The sequence below is a fragment of the Aythya ferina genome (genome assembly GCF_964211825.1).
Source record: "Aythya ferina genome assembly, chromosome: 20".
Lineage (NCBI taxonomy): Eukaryota > Metazoa > Chordata > Aves > Anseriformes > Anatidae > Aythya > Aythya ferina.
This window is the reverse complement of record NC_140318.1, coordinates 4,568,399-4,582,682: the sequence shown is the minus strand read 5'-3', so window position 1 is coordinate 4,582,682 and position 14,284 is coordinate 4,568,399. Positions and strand designations below refer to the sequence as shown.

The 14,284-nt window shown below is 43.7% G+C and overlaps 1 protein-coding gene across 9 annotated transcripts in view; it reads right to left on the bottom strand.

Moving 5' to 3' along the window:
- Positions 1–51: 51 nt before the first annotated feature.
- Positions 52–14,284, bottom strand: part of PRRC2B (proline rich coiled-coil 2B) — a 49,274-nt gene continuing 35,041 nt past the window's right edge. For 4 of the 9 annotated variants that reach the window (XM_084494015.1, XM_084494013.1, XM_084494014.1 and 1 more), the window contains exons 21-32: positions 14,016–14,207; positions 13,682–13,876; positions 13,152–13,238; positions 12,094–12,198; positions 11,305–11,497; positions 10,227–10,324; positions 9,733–9,860; positions 8,433–8,673; positions 6,741–6,917; positions 5,997–6,088; positions 5,269–5,389; positions 52–4,838 (exon numbers count right to left, since the gene is read on the bottom strand). In XM_084494015.1, coding sequence (XP_084350141.1) covers positions 4,698–4,838; positions 5,269–5,389; positions 5,997–6,088; positions 6,741–6,917; positions 8,433–8,673; positions 9,733–9,860; positions 10,227–10,324; positions 11,305–11,497; positions 12,094–12,198; positions 13,152–13,238; positions 13,682–13,876; positions 14,016–14,207 — 1,770 coding nt within the window. In that variant the 3' untranslated portion in view covers positions 52–4,697. The remainder of the gene's footprint in view (positions 4,839–5,268; positions 5,390–5,996; positions 6,089–6,740; positions 6,918–8,432; positions 8,674–9,732; positions 9,861–10,226; positions 10,325–11,304; positions 11,498–12,093; positions 12,199–13,151; positions 13,239–13,681; positions 13,877–14,015; positions 14,208–14,284) is intronic. The other 5 variants (XM_084494018.1, XM_084494017.1, XM_084494021.1 and 2 more) reach the window with 5 other exon arrangements.

The following is a 14,284-nucleotide window of genomic DNA, read 5'->3' as shown; positions in this document are numbered from 1 at the left end:
CCGTTTGCCTTAAAACCTTTAACTAAAAGAACGAGAGGAAGGCCTTAAGAATTTGAGAAAAGCATAACCTGCTTTATTTTTTTTTAATTTTTTTATTTAAATAAGGAGAATTCTTTCATATGGAAAGAGCTAATACAATCACATATTTGAAAGGAGAAACAATAGGTACTGAAACGAGGAAAAAGGGCAATAAAGAGTGTGCCGCAACTGGCCTGGTGATGCCGTGATTCGAGTTCCGGTCCAAGTAAAAGTTTCCAAAAAATATAAACAGGTTGCACGTTACACAATTATCCATCGTCTGCCCTTTCAAATATCTGGTCTACATGAAAAGACAAAGAGAGGAAAGGCCAAAAAAGATTTACTATACAGGTCATGAGGTTAAAAGCTGTAAGGAGTACAATATCCCCTTGAGAAACAACAAATGCAATTTATACAGAACCAGAGGAAGGATTCCAGCTAAGGACGACGCCTTGAGACATGCTAAGGGGGGAGCGCCTCGCTGCTGCTGCTGTGATTCCAGGGTCACGGGGGCGGCCGCAGCCCTCCTGAGCTGGCGGGGACACAGCAAACACAAGTGGGTGCCCGCAGCCGCTAGGAAAATGTGGTGGTCTTTGGATCAAAACAACAATAAAACAAATAAATGTCGGTGGATTGCTGCTGTCGCATCACAGGCAGCAGTCTGCTTCAGCAAAATTCTTGTTTCCTACTGCCGGGCCACAACCAAGTATCCCAATGCCTGTTGTAAGGTAATTCTTACAAGTGCATCTCTCTTGTAAGGAAACTAGGCTGCTGTATATCGAAAATAACCCACGCTACAAGGAATTAACCTGTGCTTAACTAGCCAGAAGCAAAACAGAAGGTTAACAAAACGCAACAGAACAAGACCTTCGCATGCAGTGGTGCTCGCTTCAAAGTGAATATAGTAGCCTGCCAGAAGGTGAGACATAGCAAAAATGCTAAGCTCGTTTTTTCATATATATCTATAAATACACAGGAACCACAGGGCAGCTTGTAGCTTTGCAGCATTCTTGCAAGGAAACTGTTAAATGGAGTGCCTCTCTGCATGAGCACGAACACATGTGGAGTTCAATGGGCTGCAAACACATTCAGAGGGACTGACTACTGACTGTAGAGCTGTCACCTGGCAGAGCCAGGAGTGAATTATGAGAGATCAACAATACCTGTTTCACTGGTGACTGTGCTGCTTCCACCTGTCATTTGCTTTTTTCCCCTAACCTTTTTTTTTTTTCTCTCTCAAGAGCCAAAAGCAGGCTGAGCTGAGAGGAAAGCAGCACTGAACGCAGCTGCTAGGCCGTGAATCACTGCATACAGAGCTGGTTACGCACGTGCTTCAGGCCTTCATCTGCACAAAAAGCAGCAAAGTCAGTCTCTGAATATTTCTGCCTCACCCATTTTTGCTGAAAATATGGATCCCACCTCTCCCTCCCACTGCACACTGCACCTTTCCAGCAGGAGCCTGCAATTTAGTACCAGATTTCCAGTAAAAGCAAAAGCAACTCGCAAAGGAATAAATCATCAGGACCCTACCCTTCAGCAATATAGACGGCAAGCAGAAGTATCCCCCTATAAACCATCTCAACATTCAGTACATCTCCATTCTCCTCTTCCCCAAGCTGACCTTTTAATCAGTGCACCAGCACCCCTGGCATTTCTGCACGTTGAGGATCAGAGACCTTCCTTGCGACTTGAGAGCACTGCAAAATGCAGTAACCTCAAGCTAGCTTTAAACAAAAATACATGCCAGAGAAGGATATTGCACCTTAGAAATTTGGGCTCTAAAACTGCTTTCCAACACACAAAACTCCATTAAGTGAAAGAGCGTCTTGCCAACTGCAGCTGACAGTCACGCAAAGGAGAGGAATGGAATGAAGCTCACATGCATTTCTTGGCCTTTCCTGCACAGAATAATTCAGACATAATATATAAATAGAGCAGTGAAACAATTACTTTTTCACCTAGACCTACAACATCAAATACGTATAAATAAATTCTAGTGTTTTATTCTGTTGGGGGAAGGATGGGGGGAGTTAGAAAGAAGGGTGACCTTTTTCAACAGGAAGTATCGTAGTTCTGATGGCATTTACACCAGAGGGACTGCAATATCTTGCATCTATCAATAACCCAGTTTCTCCAACACATTTGACCATTTTAAAGTCATATAGGTGGGAGGAAAGAGGTTAGTGTCTTTGTAAAGCTTAAGTAGTGTGTTTAGGGTAGGAAAGAGATGAGAAGAAGGGAGCCTGGATAAGTCTCTTTAGCCATTACAGTTAGATTCTGAGCTGATATTAGCTAGGGCCAGCTGGGCAGGAGGATAATAAAAAAAAGAATTAAAGACAACTCTGTTGTTCATGATATTCCAAGGAAGAAAATAAAAAAGGGGGGTGGGATGACTTACTAGTGGAGCAATCTTTGGAAAATGTCGGGAGCAGGACTAGCAGATGAGGAAGCAGGTCTGGGAGATGTTTGAAAGCTAAGGAAATATTTGTCGCTTAATCTCAAACCCTGTACTCTAGGGAGGTACTCTGGCACACACTGCTCTGAAGTTAAAAATCCATAAAACATGAGGAACAAAAAAAGAGCTCTTACTTTTCCTTAAAAGTACCATCCTATCCCTTTCCCTTCAGGTTCTCTGCCACAGTCAACGGGGACACCTGTGGAGAGGGAACATACTATTTCTAAGTTAGTTTAGGTTTCTAAGCTCTTTTTAAAGCTACTGTATAAAATTCTTATTTATACCTAGCTTAAAACTTCAAATGCATCCCTAGAAAGTTATGAAGGATCTTTCCAAGAAAGGGGGAAAAAAGCAACAAGAAAAGAAACAAGAACACCTTTCAGATCCCTTCCCAAATACATTCTTTGTTCAAAATATCTTCTTTGGAACCACCAACAAATGACTTGCTGCCATCTAGCAGATGCTGACGGCACAACCAGTTAGCAAGCTATCACCTACTGTGGAAATGAAGTTTTCTTTCCATCATTTCAGAGTGACCAGCCTACTTCACATTTTGAAAGAGCTAAACAACACAAACCAGGTTAGCTGAAAGTAGCTGATACTTAAGACTACGATCAGCTGAAGGACTCCAAGCACTTTCAGGAACTTGCAAGTCCATCCTAAAATCTACATACACACGCGCACACACACGCAGCACACAAACCGAAAACCAAATAACCGAAGAAATGAAAACCCAACCCACTCCCACTGGGACCCTCCTTTCATATACCATCAAATACTGGCGAGGAAGTGTAAGGTTGTGACACCGTGTATGTGCTATATGCAATTACATCAAAACTAAAGAACCCTTTGCTGTTCACCTGGGGAAGGAGATCAAAAGGATGATTCCAAACTGGCTCTGTAACCATGCGCTTCCAACCGAAAAAAGGAGGTTCCAAGTGTGCTAAAAAGGCTGCCTTGCAGAGGGGCTCCCTTACTAATGCGTTTCTATGCAAATTTTACAAGAGGCCATGACAGGAACAGAAAGACCGACCAAGGGAAGAGGGAGAAGAACAAAGCTTAGGAGGGCAGCCCCAAGGGATGAGCTCAATATAGAACAAGTCTCAGGAGACACGAAGAATTAGAGCGGCCAAGGTAGGGAGCATAAGAGAGCATCACAACTACAAAAAGTAGTCCAAACAAACCCGTTGGTGCTAGCCAACTCTTCTGACCCATGTGCGATGAGGAGATTTCGCTTAGAAGATTTTACATTTTGTAAATCCATGATTTACATTTCACTGCGTGTTTGGCAGTCACTAAAATAAAATCCGAAACAAACAAAAAAAAACAGATCCAGAGGAGCTTGCAACAGAAATTTTGGTGCTTTTCCTTAAAACGAAAATGCCACATTTTGTTGTGCACAAGGCACCCCAAAGCTACAGTTAAAGTGGTGCAAGTTTCAAGATGAATGTACTGACTTACTATATACCTTCAGTACAGATTTCTAATGCAAGCACTGCTTCTAGCTTAAAACAAAAATACTGAAAAATTAATGAATGCCATAACTGTCCTGTGTTTTCTTTTTTTTGTTTGTTTTTTGTTTTTCCACTTAATCTGAAAGGCTAGATCATCTGGGAAAAAAAAACACTTAAGCCAACTCAGTTTAGGAGTCTTGATTCTAAGCATAGCACAGAACCATGTATAAAAACTACGGAGGGTTCTGTCAGAACATAATTTTAGTTAAACGGACTTATTTTCTGGAAGGAATGGGGAAAGCAGAAAGAAGGGGGGGGGAAAGTGATAGAACATATAAAAGTTCTGCTATAAACAAGGATATAGCTTCTTTTTTTCTCTGTAAAAACCTCAGCTGCCTTTAAAATGAAAAACCTCAAACTAACCCCTCTCCCCCAGTTGCCACTCTGCTTAGACAGAAGTAGGGAAGGAGAAGGATGGGCTTTGCCAAGTGAGCTATCACAGCTACCTGTGCATGGGGCAAAAAAAAAAAAAAAAAAAAAGAAAAGGCTCGAGCCACTTAAAAGTCACACGGTTGGTTTGTTTTAAAGCAAGCAGGTCAATGTCATATCCACTGTTTCAAACTGCTTTGTTGGAAGAGGGACTCGGATGATGTCGCTGTAGTCAGTCAGTGTGGGGCGGGGAGTAGGTCTGGTGAAGTTTTCAGGAGATCCAGTGGGGTCCAGTCTTAGCTGCAGTGCCTCTCAGGACCAGCTGGGCATCAGAGGTGCTCCTAGGCCTTGCTTTCCTCCACTTTTACTGCCTGAGGTTTGATCGCTCCTGTGCGCACTGGCTTCATCTGGTTTGTGGATGCTGTTTCTTGCAGCTTTACTGCTCCCAGATTGGCTTTACTTTCATCCACCCGCTGCTTTGCCTTTTGATACACAGAAAGGAGGCATTAGATAGCACAGATACTTGTACGCAGATACAAAAACCAACCGTGACCGTCACTCGTGCAAGTCATCAAATTTGCTCCAAAATTCAGGTATCATCTCTGTTCTGTTACTCTGTTTTCCCTAAAACACCTTATACATAAGGATCTTGAAGAGCCCATAAAAACTCAACAGTAAAAAACGTAAGCACCATAAGACAGGTCATCCCCTACTCCTGATCTCTGATCACACAGCGTTCCTCACGGGCTCGGTACAGTCCCCACCCACCCATCATCCACTCTCTTGCCCTCCCTGCAGGAAAAACAACTTCCACGTAGAGCTTTACTACACTGCCACCCCTCTGGAGGACAAGGCCCCAGTGTGACACTACAAGCACAGACGCTGTGGGGTCACAGTGCTGACATACGCTACCTGTTGTACATAGTGTCCTTGCACCGAGCCCATACTAACTGCTGGTCCAGACGGCTTCCCATTTGGGCTGGCAGAGCTAGGCCTGGAAATCGAAGAGTCGACAATATTCATGGAGTAAATTCTACAACGGAACGAGAACCTTATTCATGTGTGAAAGAAAACAGGACTGTAGAAAGCAGCAGTAGACAGGGCATGAGTCTGTACTGTGCAGATCAACGAGCTCCCCAGCCCAAAAGACAACACATGGATTGCTTAGAGGTTAAAAAAATAAAATAAAGTAACTGCAAGTCCCCGAATTCTCAGTGACCTGAAGGTTTGGAATGTCTACGCATTAGCATCTCACATCTTGAGAAGATGAGACCATGCTGGAACTAAAACATTTGGGCAGTGTTCCACAAATTTCTATCTTAACATCAGACAAGAAAACAAAAATCAAACAAACAAACAAAAAAACACAATTCCAATTTGCCTTTAAGACATGGAAAACAGCTTTATGTACTTCCCACAAGCACAAATGACCAAGTCAGAGACATCTTGGGCTCTACTCAAAACTGAAAGCCACGATCATACAACTTAATACAAATGTTTGGACTACAGTAAGCACATTCTACACATGAAAATCCAAGTAGATCTTAAAGAGCACTGATGTATGCACCACGTCTCTGCAAATGGGGAACACTACTACTTCCCCGTTCTGACTACAGAGGCTAAATTCCGTCAGCATTTACCTGTATGCATGTGGTGATGGTACAGACCCTCCGGAGGACATGTTCTGTTTACCGTCGGAAAAATGAAACCCTTTCATTTCCATTTGGGAGGACTACAGAGGAAAATGAGTGAGAGCACATCATCTTTGCATCCACAGTAACGGATATGACTTCATATGAACATATAAACCAAGTTTTTGCCCTTCTACACCCATCATGCCCATTAAAAGAAACATTTTTCATGTGAAGTAAATGAGGCTTGTAAGTGAAATGATCCGCTTGTATTAAATCAACAAGCCAGGAGCACAAGCAAACACTGAACCTGGAAGTTAACTGCTGTGCTTTCTTTCCCCTGGAGTAGAAAAACTTATGATACAAATCCATCAAACCAGACATGACATTAATATACCTACTCAAATGGACAAGCTTCACAACAGTGTGAAATATCTGGGCAGTATTCCAACTGTGTCTGGAGCTCACCACCCCTCAAGCACTCTGGGGAAACCTGTGTAAACATGTAATAAAACTGGAGACTCCAAACTGGATCAAGGCAGGATGGGGCTCCCTGGAAACAGAACGATGGCCAGCAGCAAAACCTGGGAGGCTGCTGACCTGTGCTTTCGAGATGAGAAGGGCTCCATTTTTACATCAAGCCTTGGCTTTGATATTTAAAGATCCCCTTTAACAAGCAAGATCAAAGAGCAAAACTACAGTGCAAGAGGGGTTAACGAATGCCAAGATGACCATGCAGGAGTTAATCCTTACCTCCCTGCTGGTAGCAAGAACTGAAGGCTGCGATCCAGGAGGGAGAATTCTTCGGGGAGCTCCTACAGGCAGGTTTTGCCCCTGAGGAAGCTGGATGGACTGCGGTAGAATCAGGGGCTGCTGGCCAGAGCCATAGCGGGGCAGAGGAAGCTGGGAGCCAGGCACAGGCATTGTTAACTGTGTGATAAGGACATGTAGTTACTTAATGGCAGCAGCGGTGTTGGGTTTGACACACCCTCTCCCCATACCCTGAAAGCACAGTACTGCTAAAAGCAATCTCACTAACGGTGCAGTCTGGCACAGAGTAAATGCAAATTAATGTAACAGAGCAAATTTCACACTGAAATGCATGTGCGGGTAGTGTTGCCAACACCCTACCAGCTGGGTTTTTAACATAGCATTGATTTAACATAACTGTGCTCAGCCACAGGGCTCTTCTCCTTGCCTAGAACCTAGATCCCGTTCTTCAGGCTTCCTCATGGTCTCTGCATGGGTGATTTTTCTCTTGATCCCACAGCAGCGTCAGACAGCTGAGTCAGTGTCAGACACCCTGTTTGCAGCTTTAGTACCTAAATCAGGGATTGTGTTCTACTTTCATGCCAAAATGTTTTGGGGAGTGGAACTCTAGAGCAAGTAACAGTTACCTCTCCATGTTCTGCAATGAATTTCAAACCAATTATGGCAACAATTAATCCTAATTTACAAGGAGCAGCTCATGATTCAACAGCCTCCTTTCTATTTTTTTCCTTTATTCCTCACAACTGTTGGATTTGGGAGGTTCTATGACACCACTTTGTGACAAAAATAATAAAATTTAAGGCTAAATTTACCCAGTGATCCAAGCATAAGAGATCAGGTTATTAGGTTATTATGGATAAAGCATTTATTCAAATATTTAATTTGGCAGTGTTCTCTGTAGTTTCCTCAGCTAAATTACTTTCAGAATTAACTGTTTTTAAGTCAGTCACAACATAGAAAACCCTGTTTAAGTAAAAAATCAATGGTCCCCATAAACCTTAACATGTTGCACAAAACACATGCAAGCTGAATTTAATGAAAGTACCAAACCTCTACAGAGAATCAGAACACATTTATCCACGAACACAGCTATGCTCACAAAAGGATTCAAGATCTTTTTCTGAATGGTGCTTTACAAAAGCTTTGTACCCTACACCAAGGCACACAGTAAAATTCTTGTTAAGATGCTGCCAAACAGATCAACAGAAATTAAGACCACCTGGATTCCAAATGAACTGAGAAAATACATGAGCTTTAATTAAAACATTAATTACTCTGGAAGCTATGTTAAATCTGAAAGAGATGGGAATTTGGCTCTTGAAAGTGGTACTTTTAGGACAACTATCACATCATGACCTCCTACCCGGGAAGTACTCTAAGGTTTGATTCTGCATGAAACATTCATCTTGCGGCCAAAGACATCCAAGTCAGAAAAAACAAATGGGCATCTCAGCACGGGCAGACGAGTAATCAGCAAGAATCACATTAAATAAAGGTGCTACATGTTTGAAACAATGGCTCAATGACTCACAGAAGAGTCTCTTGGGGAAGCCTTTTGTCCCTACAGAGAGCTTAGCCCACAGAAACACATGGCTAAGCACAAATATCCAATCCAGTCCCAGAAACACATGGAACCCTGCACAACCGAGTGGCTTGAAAAGTCCTGCTCCTAACCTGTGTAAGCTGAGAGTCCATCATCTGGGAGGCTCCCATCCCAGCTGCCTGGTTTATCTGGCCTTCATAAACCAGTGCCTGGCTTCCGTTCATGGGCTGATAGGGGGACCCAGACTGGGTTTTCACCACCTCCAAGGGCTGCATGCCTGGGAAGGCGGAATATGGAGCCTTCAGAGCAGTGCCTCCTGTCAGGACCATCGTGCTGGGCTGAGACAGACTGGGGTGCATGTACACCTGAGACCTGGGGAAGAAAAACATGTTTAAGTCACTAGGCAGAAAACCTTTAGAGACTGTACACACATACCACTATCAGGATAGATGTGGCTTGCAAGTAGATCTCAGAGTATCTACCGAATTGATAGCTTAGAACTAAGATGCAGTCTCTTTTACAGACAGGATTTTTCTTTTACTTCCACTTTTAAGCCCTTACAACCACGTCCTTGTGTTGCAGGAACATTCAACAGAATGACAGCATGTCCCATCCAAAATTTATATACTAATGTTCTGCACAATATGCTCTGGATTAGCAGTAAGGAGAGGATCCAAGTTACCAGAAGTCTGTAGCAATTTTGCAAAGTAGAAATCAGAAATTAAAGATTCAGCCAGCTCTAGCAATTTATTTTTTTAAATCTCCATGTCTAGTTTTGAGGTCTCAAAGTACCATTCTGACCACTTGCTCTCATCTTATGCAGAACGATTCTCACAGCCAGCCCAACTCTGAAGAGGACGTCTCATTCCTTCACTTCTAGTAAGCAGTTCTTTTAGCCAAGTACTCTTGATGTTTCTTACATTAGTTTGATTTCTAATTTGAATCTTACTATTTTTTCCCCAAAGAGCAAACATTCACTCTGTTCTCGTCTTGCAGTTTTTATCTAATAAAAAATGTTATGTAATGCCCTTATGCAGGTACTCAGCTCTGATCAAGCCATCCCTTAGCACAGTCATAAACCAAATCCAGTAAGCAGCAGGCTCTGAATTTCTCATTAATAAAATTGTATTCCAACCCACAAACCTCCTCTTTCTGCATCTTTCTCAGGATTTGTCTCCCCCTTTGAGGCATTACAACTAAATACAATTTTTCTTTGCCACTGTCTTACAAAGAAGCATGCTACAAAGAGCCCTTATGTACCCTGATACCCTTGTTCTCCACCCCAATGCTTCCCAGCACTGTTACTATGAAATAGAAACAAGATGTCAAAGGAGGAAGAGGAGATGAGTACAGAGTATCTGACCAATCTACTTCTCCATAAGCAACAGAAGAGTTAAGGCCACAAGGAAATGAAAAACTGGAAGCAGTTACCTGAAGGGCTGTATGGAGCTGTACATCTCCTGGGACTGGGAAACAGGCAGACCACCCCTCAGGCCAAGCTGAGCTTGGGCCTGTAAGGATGTGTGGAGGGAAATGGGAATCTGTTGAGCAGCAGCGGCCTGCAGGAGAAATTAAGATGACTGAGAGGTATGAGAGCAGCCAGAAGCTCTCCCAGACTCTTAAAAAGCCATCATTTTCCTCAGTGAGTCAATGTGCCGTGACAATTACCTACACTGCAGCTATACCCAGCCCCTCCTTCTTCCACGGAACAGGAGCATTGATATAAAGGCACTGATACAAAGAAAAAAGCAATTCCCTCCCTTTCATTTCACTAACCTGTAACACCTACTGGGAAGCAGCATTCAAGGAAGCTAAAGGGAGCCACACCTAAGACCCTTTGGGCTGCCAGAGAAATAAATGACTTCTTGTTTCTGACCCCGAAAGACTTCCTGAGAAACCATTAGCTAGTTTAATTTCTCCCTTACCTGTTGGTAGCTTTGCTGCTGAGGTATCGTCTGAGGAACCAGGCGGGGCTGACTTGCAAACACATGGCCATCCAGATAGAGGGGTGGAATATGGTTACCTGAGCATCAGAGAAGACAGGCTGTAACTCAGGGTACAGGCAGGGTACGCTGCAGAGACCTGTGGGTCCATCAAGACTAACAGTTCAGGAATTGGCCACCTGCACTCCAAACTTTTCCTATCTGCCAGAAACCGACTCCACAACAATTTTACCTTTGCAGCTACGAGGGATGGAAAGGGCAAACATGGCATGTGAGACCTTCACACAAGCAATCTAAAGCTATTTTTTACCAAAGGGTGGCACCAAGAAGAAAGTGGTGTGCCACTCCTTTGTTTACATATTCGAACCAAGGGGTTTTCAAGCAAAAAGGGGGAAGAATTTGGCGGGGTGGAGGAGAGAAGAAATCACCATGCTTGGAAACGATCTGTTTTCCAAATACATTCCCTACAGTGGCCCCATTATCACTTCTGCCCAGCACATTCCACTCCCTTCCTGAATTAAGAAGTAAGAAAGGCATTCATGAGAGGTCTTCTGGGACCCAAGAATCAGAGTCCAGGTACATTTCTTCTTTCTTTTCCTGACACTCTCCCTAATTATAAACACAGTCAAGTTAGATGGTGTTTAACTTTTCCCTCTGTAATTCAAGGACAGCAACACCTTCTCACCTCCCAGAGTTATGCAAACTGTAAGGTATTTTGTTATGTACAAGGAGCAAAATGTACTCTGAACTTGTGACACACAGAAAGTTTTAAATAGTAAAGTGAGTACCAGAATGCTTTATACCGGGATTAAGTGTCTCAGCCATGGGTTTCTTCTCTTTCTTTCTACTCTATTGGAGTACACAGTGATGGGTAGGTAATACTCAAGTAACCTTCTCTAATGTGGGGAAACAGTCCCTTTTTCCTTCTTGCCTGATTCTCCTTACAGATCCATTAAATACCAACTGGTCTGTTAATTTACATGGAAGCTCTTCTCACCGTGCCCTCCCTACTAGAATCCAACCAAACAGTGCAAGTACTCCTGCTGCAGTTTGCAAATACCTGGAATAGATGCAGAAGGTGCTACGGACGCCACAGGCATAGGAGGCATAGAAACTCCACCAAAAGAGCTGTAGCTGACACCATTGGAAGCTCCAACACTGGAAGGAGGCTGGATGCCCGAGCCTGCACCTCCTGGAGAGTTCTGTTCTGGTAAACTAGGAGAGTTTTCCCAAGCTTTACGAGCAGACTCCATCTACGGAAATGAAGGGCAGTAACTGCAGACAATTCACATGTGGAGGGGAACACTGAGGCCTAGGGCTGCTCATCTGTAAACTCTTACTTCAAATTCAATCCAGTCTAAGCATAATGGAAAGCTAGCACGGTTTAGGTCAAGAGGCTTCAGAACCATTCCCAATGGGCAAGCATCCATCAAAAACATTCATCGCTTGTGGTATTTGCAGAACTGTTTTGGGGGGGAGAGGGTGCAGGGTAAAATGGTTTTTCATGTTGCCTTTTTTCTTTTTAAAACCAGTAGGTGTCTAGGATTACTGGTTTGTTATCTTATCCAGCTCCTGAGACAGTCACTAACAGGAAAGCTTTGCTGGACTTTTTTTTTTTTTTTTTTTTTTTTTTTTTTTTAACAATGAGGACTTCATTATCCAGAACTGTTGGAACCCACCCCTGTCCTCCCATGCTGAATAGAACATATGCATAACTTTTACAGAAGCTAATTAAAGATTTAGCAGTGCCTGACAAAACATTATGGGAGAGATCTCTCCACCCTTACTACCCTGGTCAAGAAGACAAGGCAGCTGGGCCTAGGACGAGCACACCTGCCAGCTTACCTACCTTAAGAGTAAGGTCTGCAGTGGGGAAGGACATTGGGTTCAGGCCAATGCACCGCTGGAGGTGATGATCTCTTCGCAGAATGGGAATGGACTGCGTTAACCCTGCCTGAGGGGAGATTGGTAAATGGTGAATACTCTGTAACTCTCGTGAGAATTTCAAGAGGCACCAGAGCCTCAGCTGGCAGCTATAGTAACTACACCTCAAAGGACTGAATCCTCAGTGGTACTGCAGGAGTTAAGTGCTGCATTCAACTGTTATCCACTCTGCTGATGGAATAAATTAAGCTTTGGCAGTGTGCAATGACTCCCTTTATGTAGAATTACACCAGCTTCCATTTAAACATCAATTTGACCCAGTAACTTCATTCTGCAGAAGTGCTCCCCCCACCGTATTTGGAATCTACCTGAATTTCTGACAGAATCTGTTTCTGAAAGAGCACTTCTGAAAAGAAAGACCCTTTAAGACAAACCTCCTAAATCTAACAGCCTACAAACTTGAAGGCATTTCAAAAGCAGCTTTGTGAGTTTTTCACATTGCTGTCCACAGCTGAGTCACAAGCTGAGCTTTCGCTGTGCTCACTCTTTCATACAAAATAATGAAATACACAGATGGCTAGAACAAGCTAGAAAACCTCTCAGAGGGCCTGGCTAACAAGATACAGCTCTGTGCCTTGCTGTGGCAGATGAGGTGTTCTGAAGAAGCTAGCAGCCCAGGCCTAAGAATGCCACTATCCACATCGTGTCCATTATCAGCTCTCTTCTGAGTCTCGGGGCAGGAGACTGGCGACCTCAGAGATCTGCTAAACCTCTTGCCTTACAGAGGTCACTGAATGACAATGGAGTTGCTCTCTGTATCACTCCTGAGCTAGCCATGCTCATTTCATCAAGGTACCTCAGGGGCACAGATATCCATTATGGATTTTAGTCACATGTGATGCCCAAGCATCAAGTGTTAAGTGAACTGCAAAGAAATACGCTTGCTCTGTTTGGAATTGTCTGAGATTTAACCAAGGAGAGGCTCAGATGAATCAAGGCCAAAAGAAAAAAAGAAATACTTACATTACTGGCCAAGGCATCCTGCAATTTGGTGACAGGGTTAGCTGCAGTGCCAGAAGCAGAACCAGGTGGCAAGCTGAAGTCAGAGTCCTGAAAAAGCAGAACACACAAAATTCAAATCGAGGCCTGAGGGCCACCCACCTGCTTCTCATGGTTAATGAATTTAGCCTGAATCATGACACTAGAAACTAAAGACTGTCCTCCAGTAAGCCTTGCTGAAAGAGAACATGGAGACACTTCTCAGCACTCAGTAGCAGACAACCCCCAGAGGCACACAAAGCTTTAGAAGGCCATGATCTTGTCCATCACCTCTGTCACCACCCCAACTGGTCCTTGGGACACTATTTCTAAAAGGACATTATGCATTTGCCAAGACATCTTGAGCACCTGGTTTGTGTCAATAATGAAATCTAAGGCAAAGCTACAGCATACATGCTGGAAGCTTCCTCTAAATAATCCTGCTGCCTCAAACCACCGTCCACATCTCGACAAGCTCAAACCACCAAGAAGATAAAATTAAATTCAATCCTCACTTTAGGATTTACTCCAAATTCAATGGGTGGCACAGGAAGTACAGAATCCACGTGAATTTCCACCCCGTTAACAGGGGGAATATTCCCTTCCAGCCGTTCCGTTCCCTCCGAACCCTTTCTGTTTTTCAGGGAGCGTTCGTTGCCGATTGGTCCAGGCTTGTGTTCCTTGTTCTGTCCTGAGCCTTGATCTGAATCCTTAACAGGAAAGCAGAGAGGCTGAGACACAAAGACCAAATAACCCAATCTCAAGCCTTAAAAATGCTATCAAGAACAACAGAACCACTTCACAAGGTCTCTCACTACGTGCTCTGGCTTGGCTGCAAATCCAGATTACCTTTTTATCAGATTGCTTCTGCACTTGCTCCTTCTGGCAGTCAGGCTTTGGATCCACCAGGCCAGCCCCATTCATCTCCTCTGGTTTGAGGGTGCCATATGGAGAACTGCGCTGAGAGGAGGTCGCGGAGGATTCCCGAGACTCCGCGCTCAAGTCAATGCCACTATCCCCCTGGCTGCCTTTAAAACCCTGCTATGCAAAGCACGAAATGTGTTAAAGCCCCGGACTCCGACCCAGCTCCACAAAAGAGGAAAAAAATCCCAGAAAAC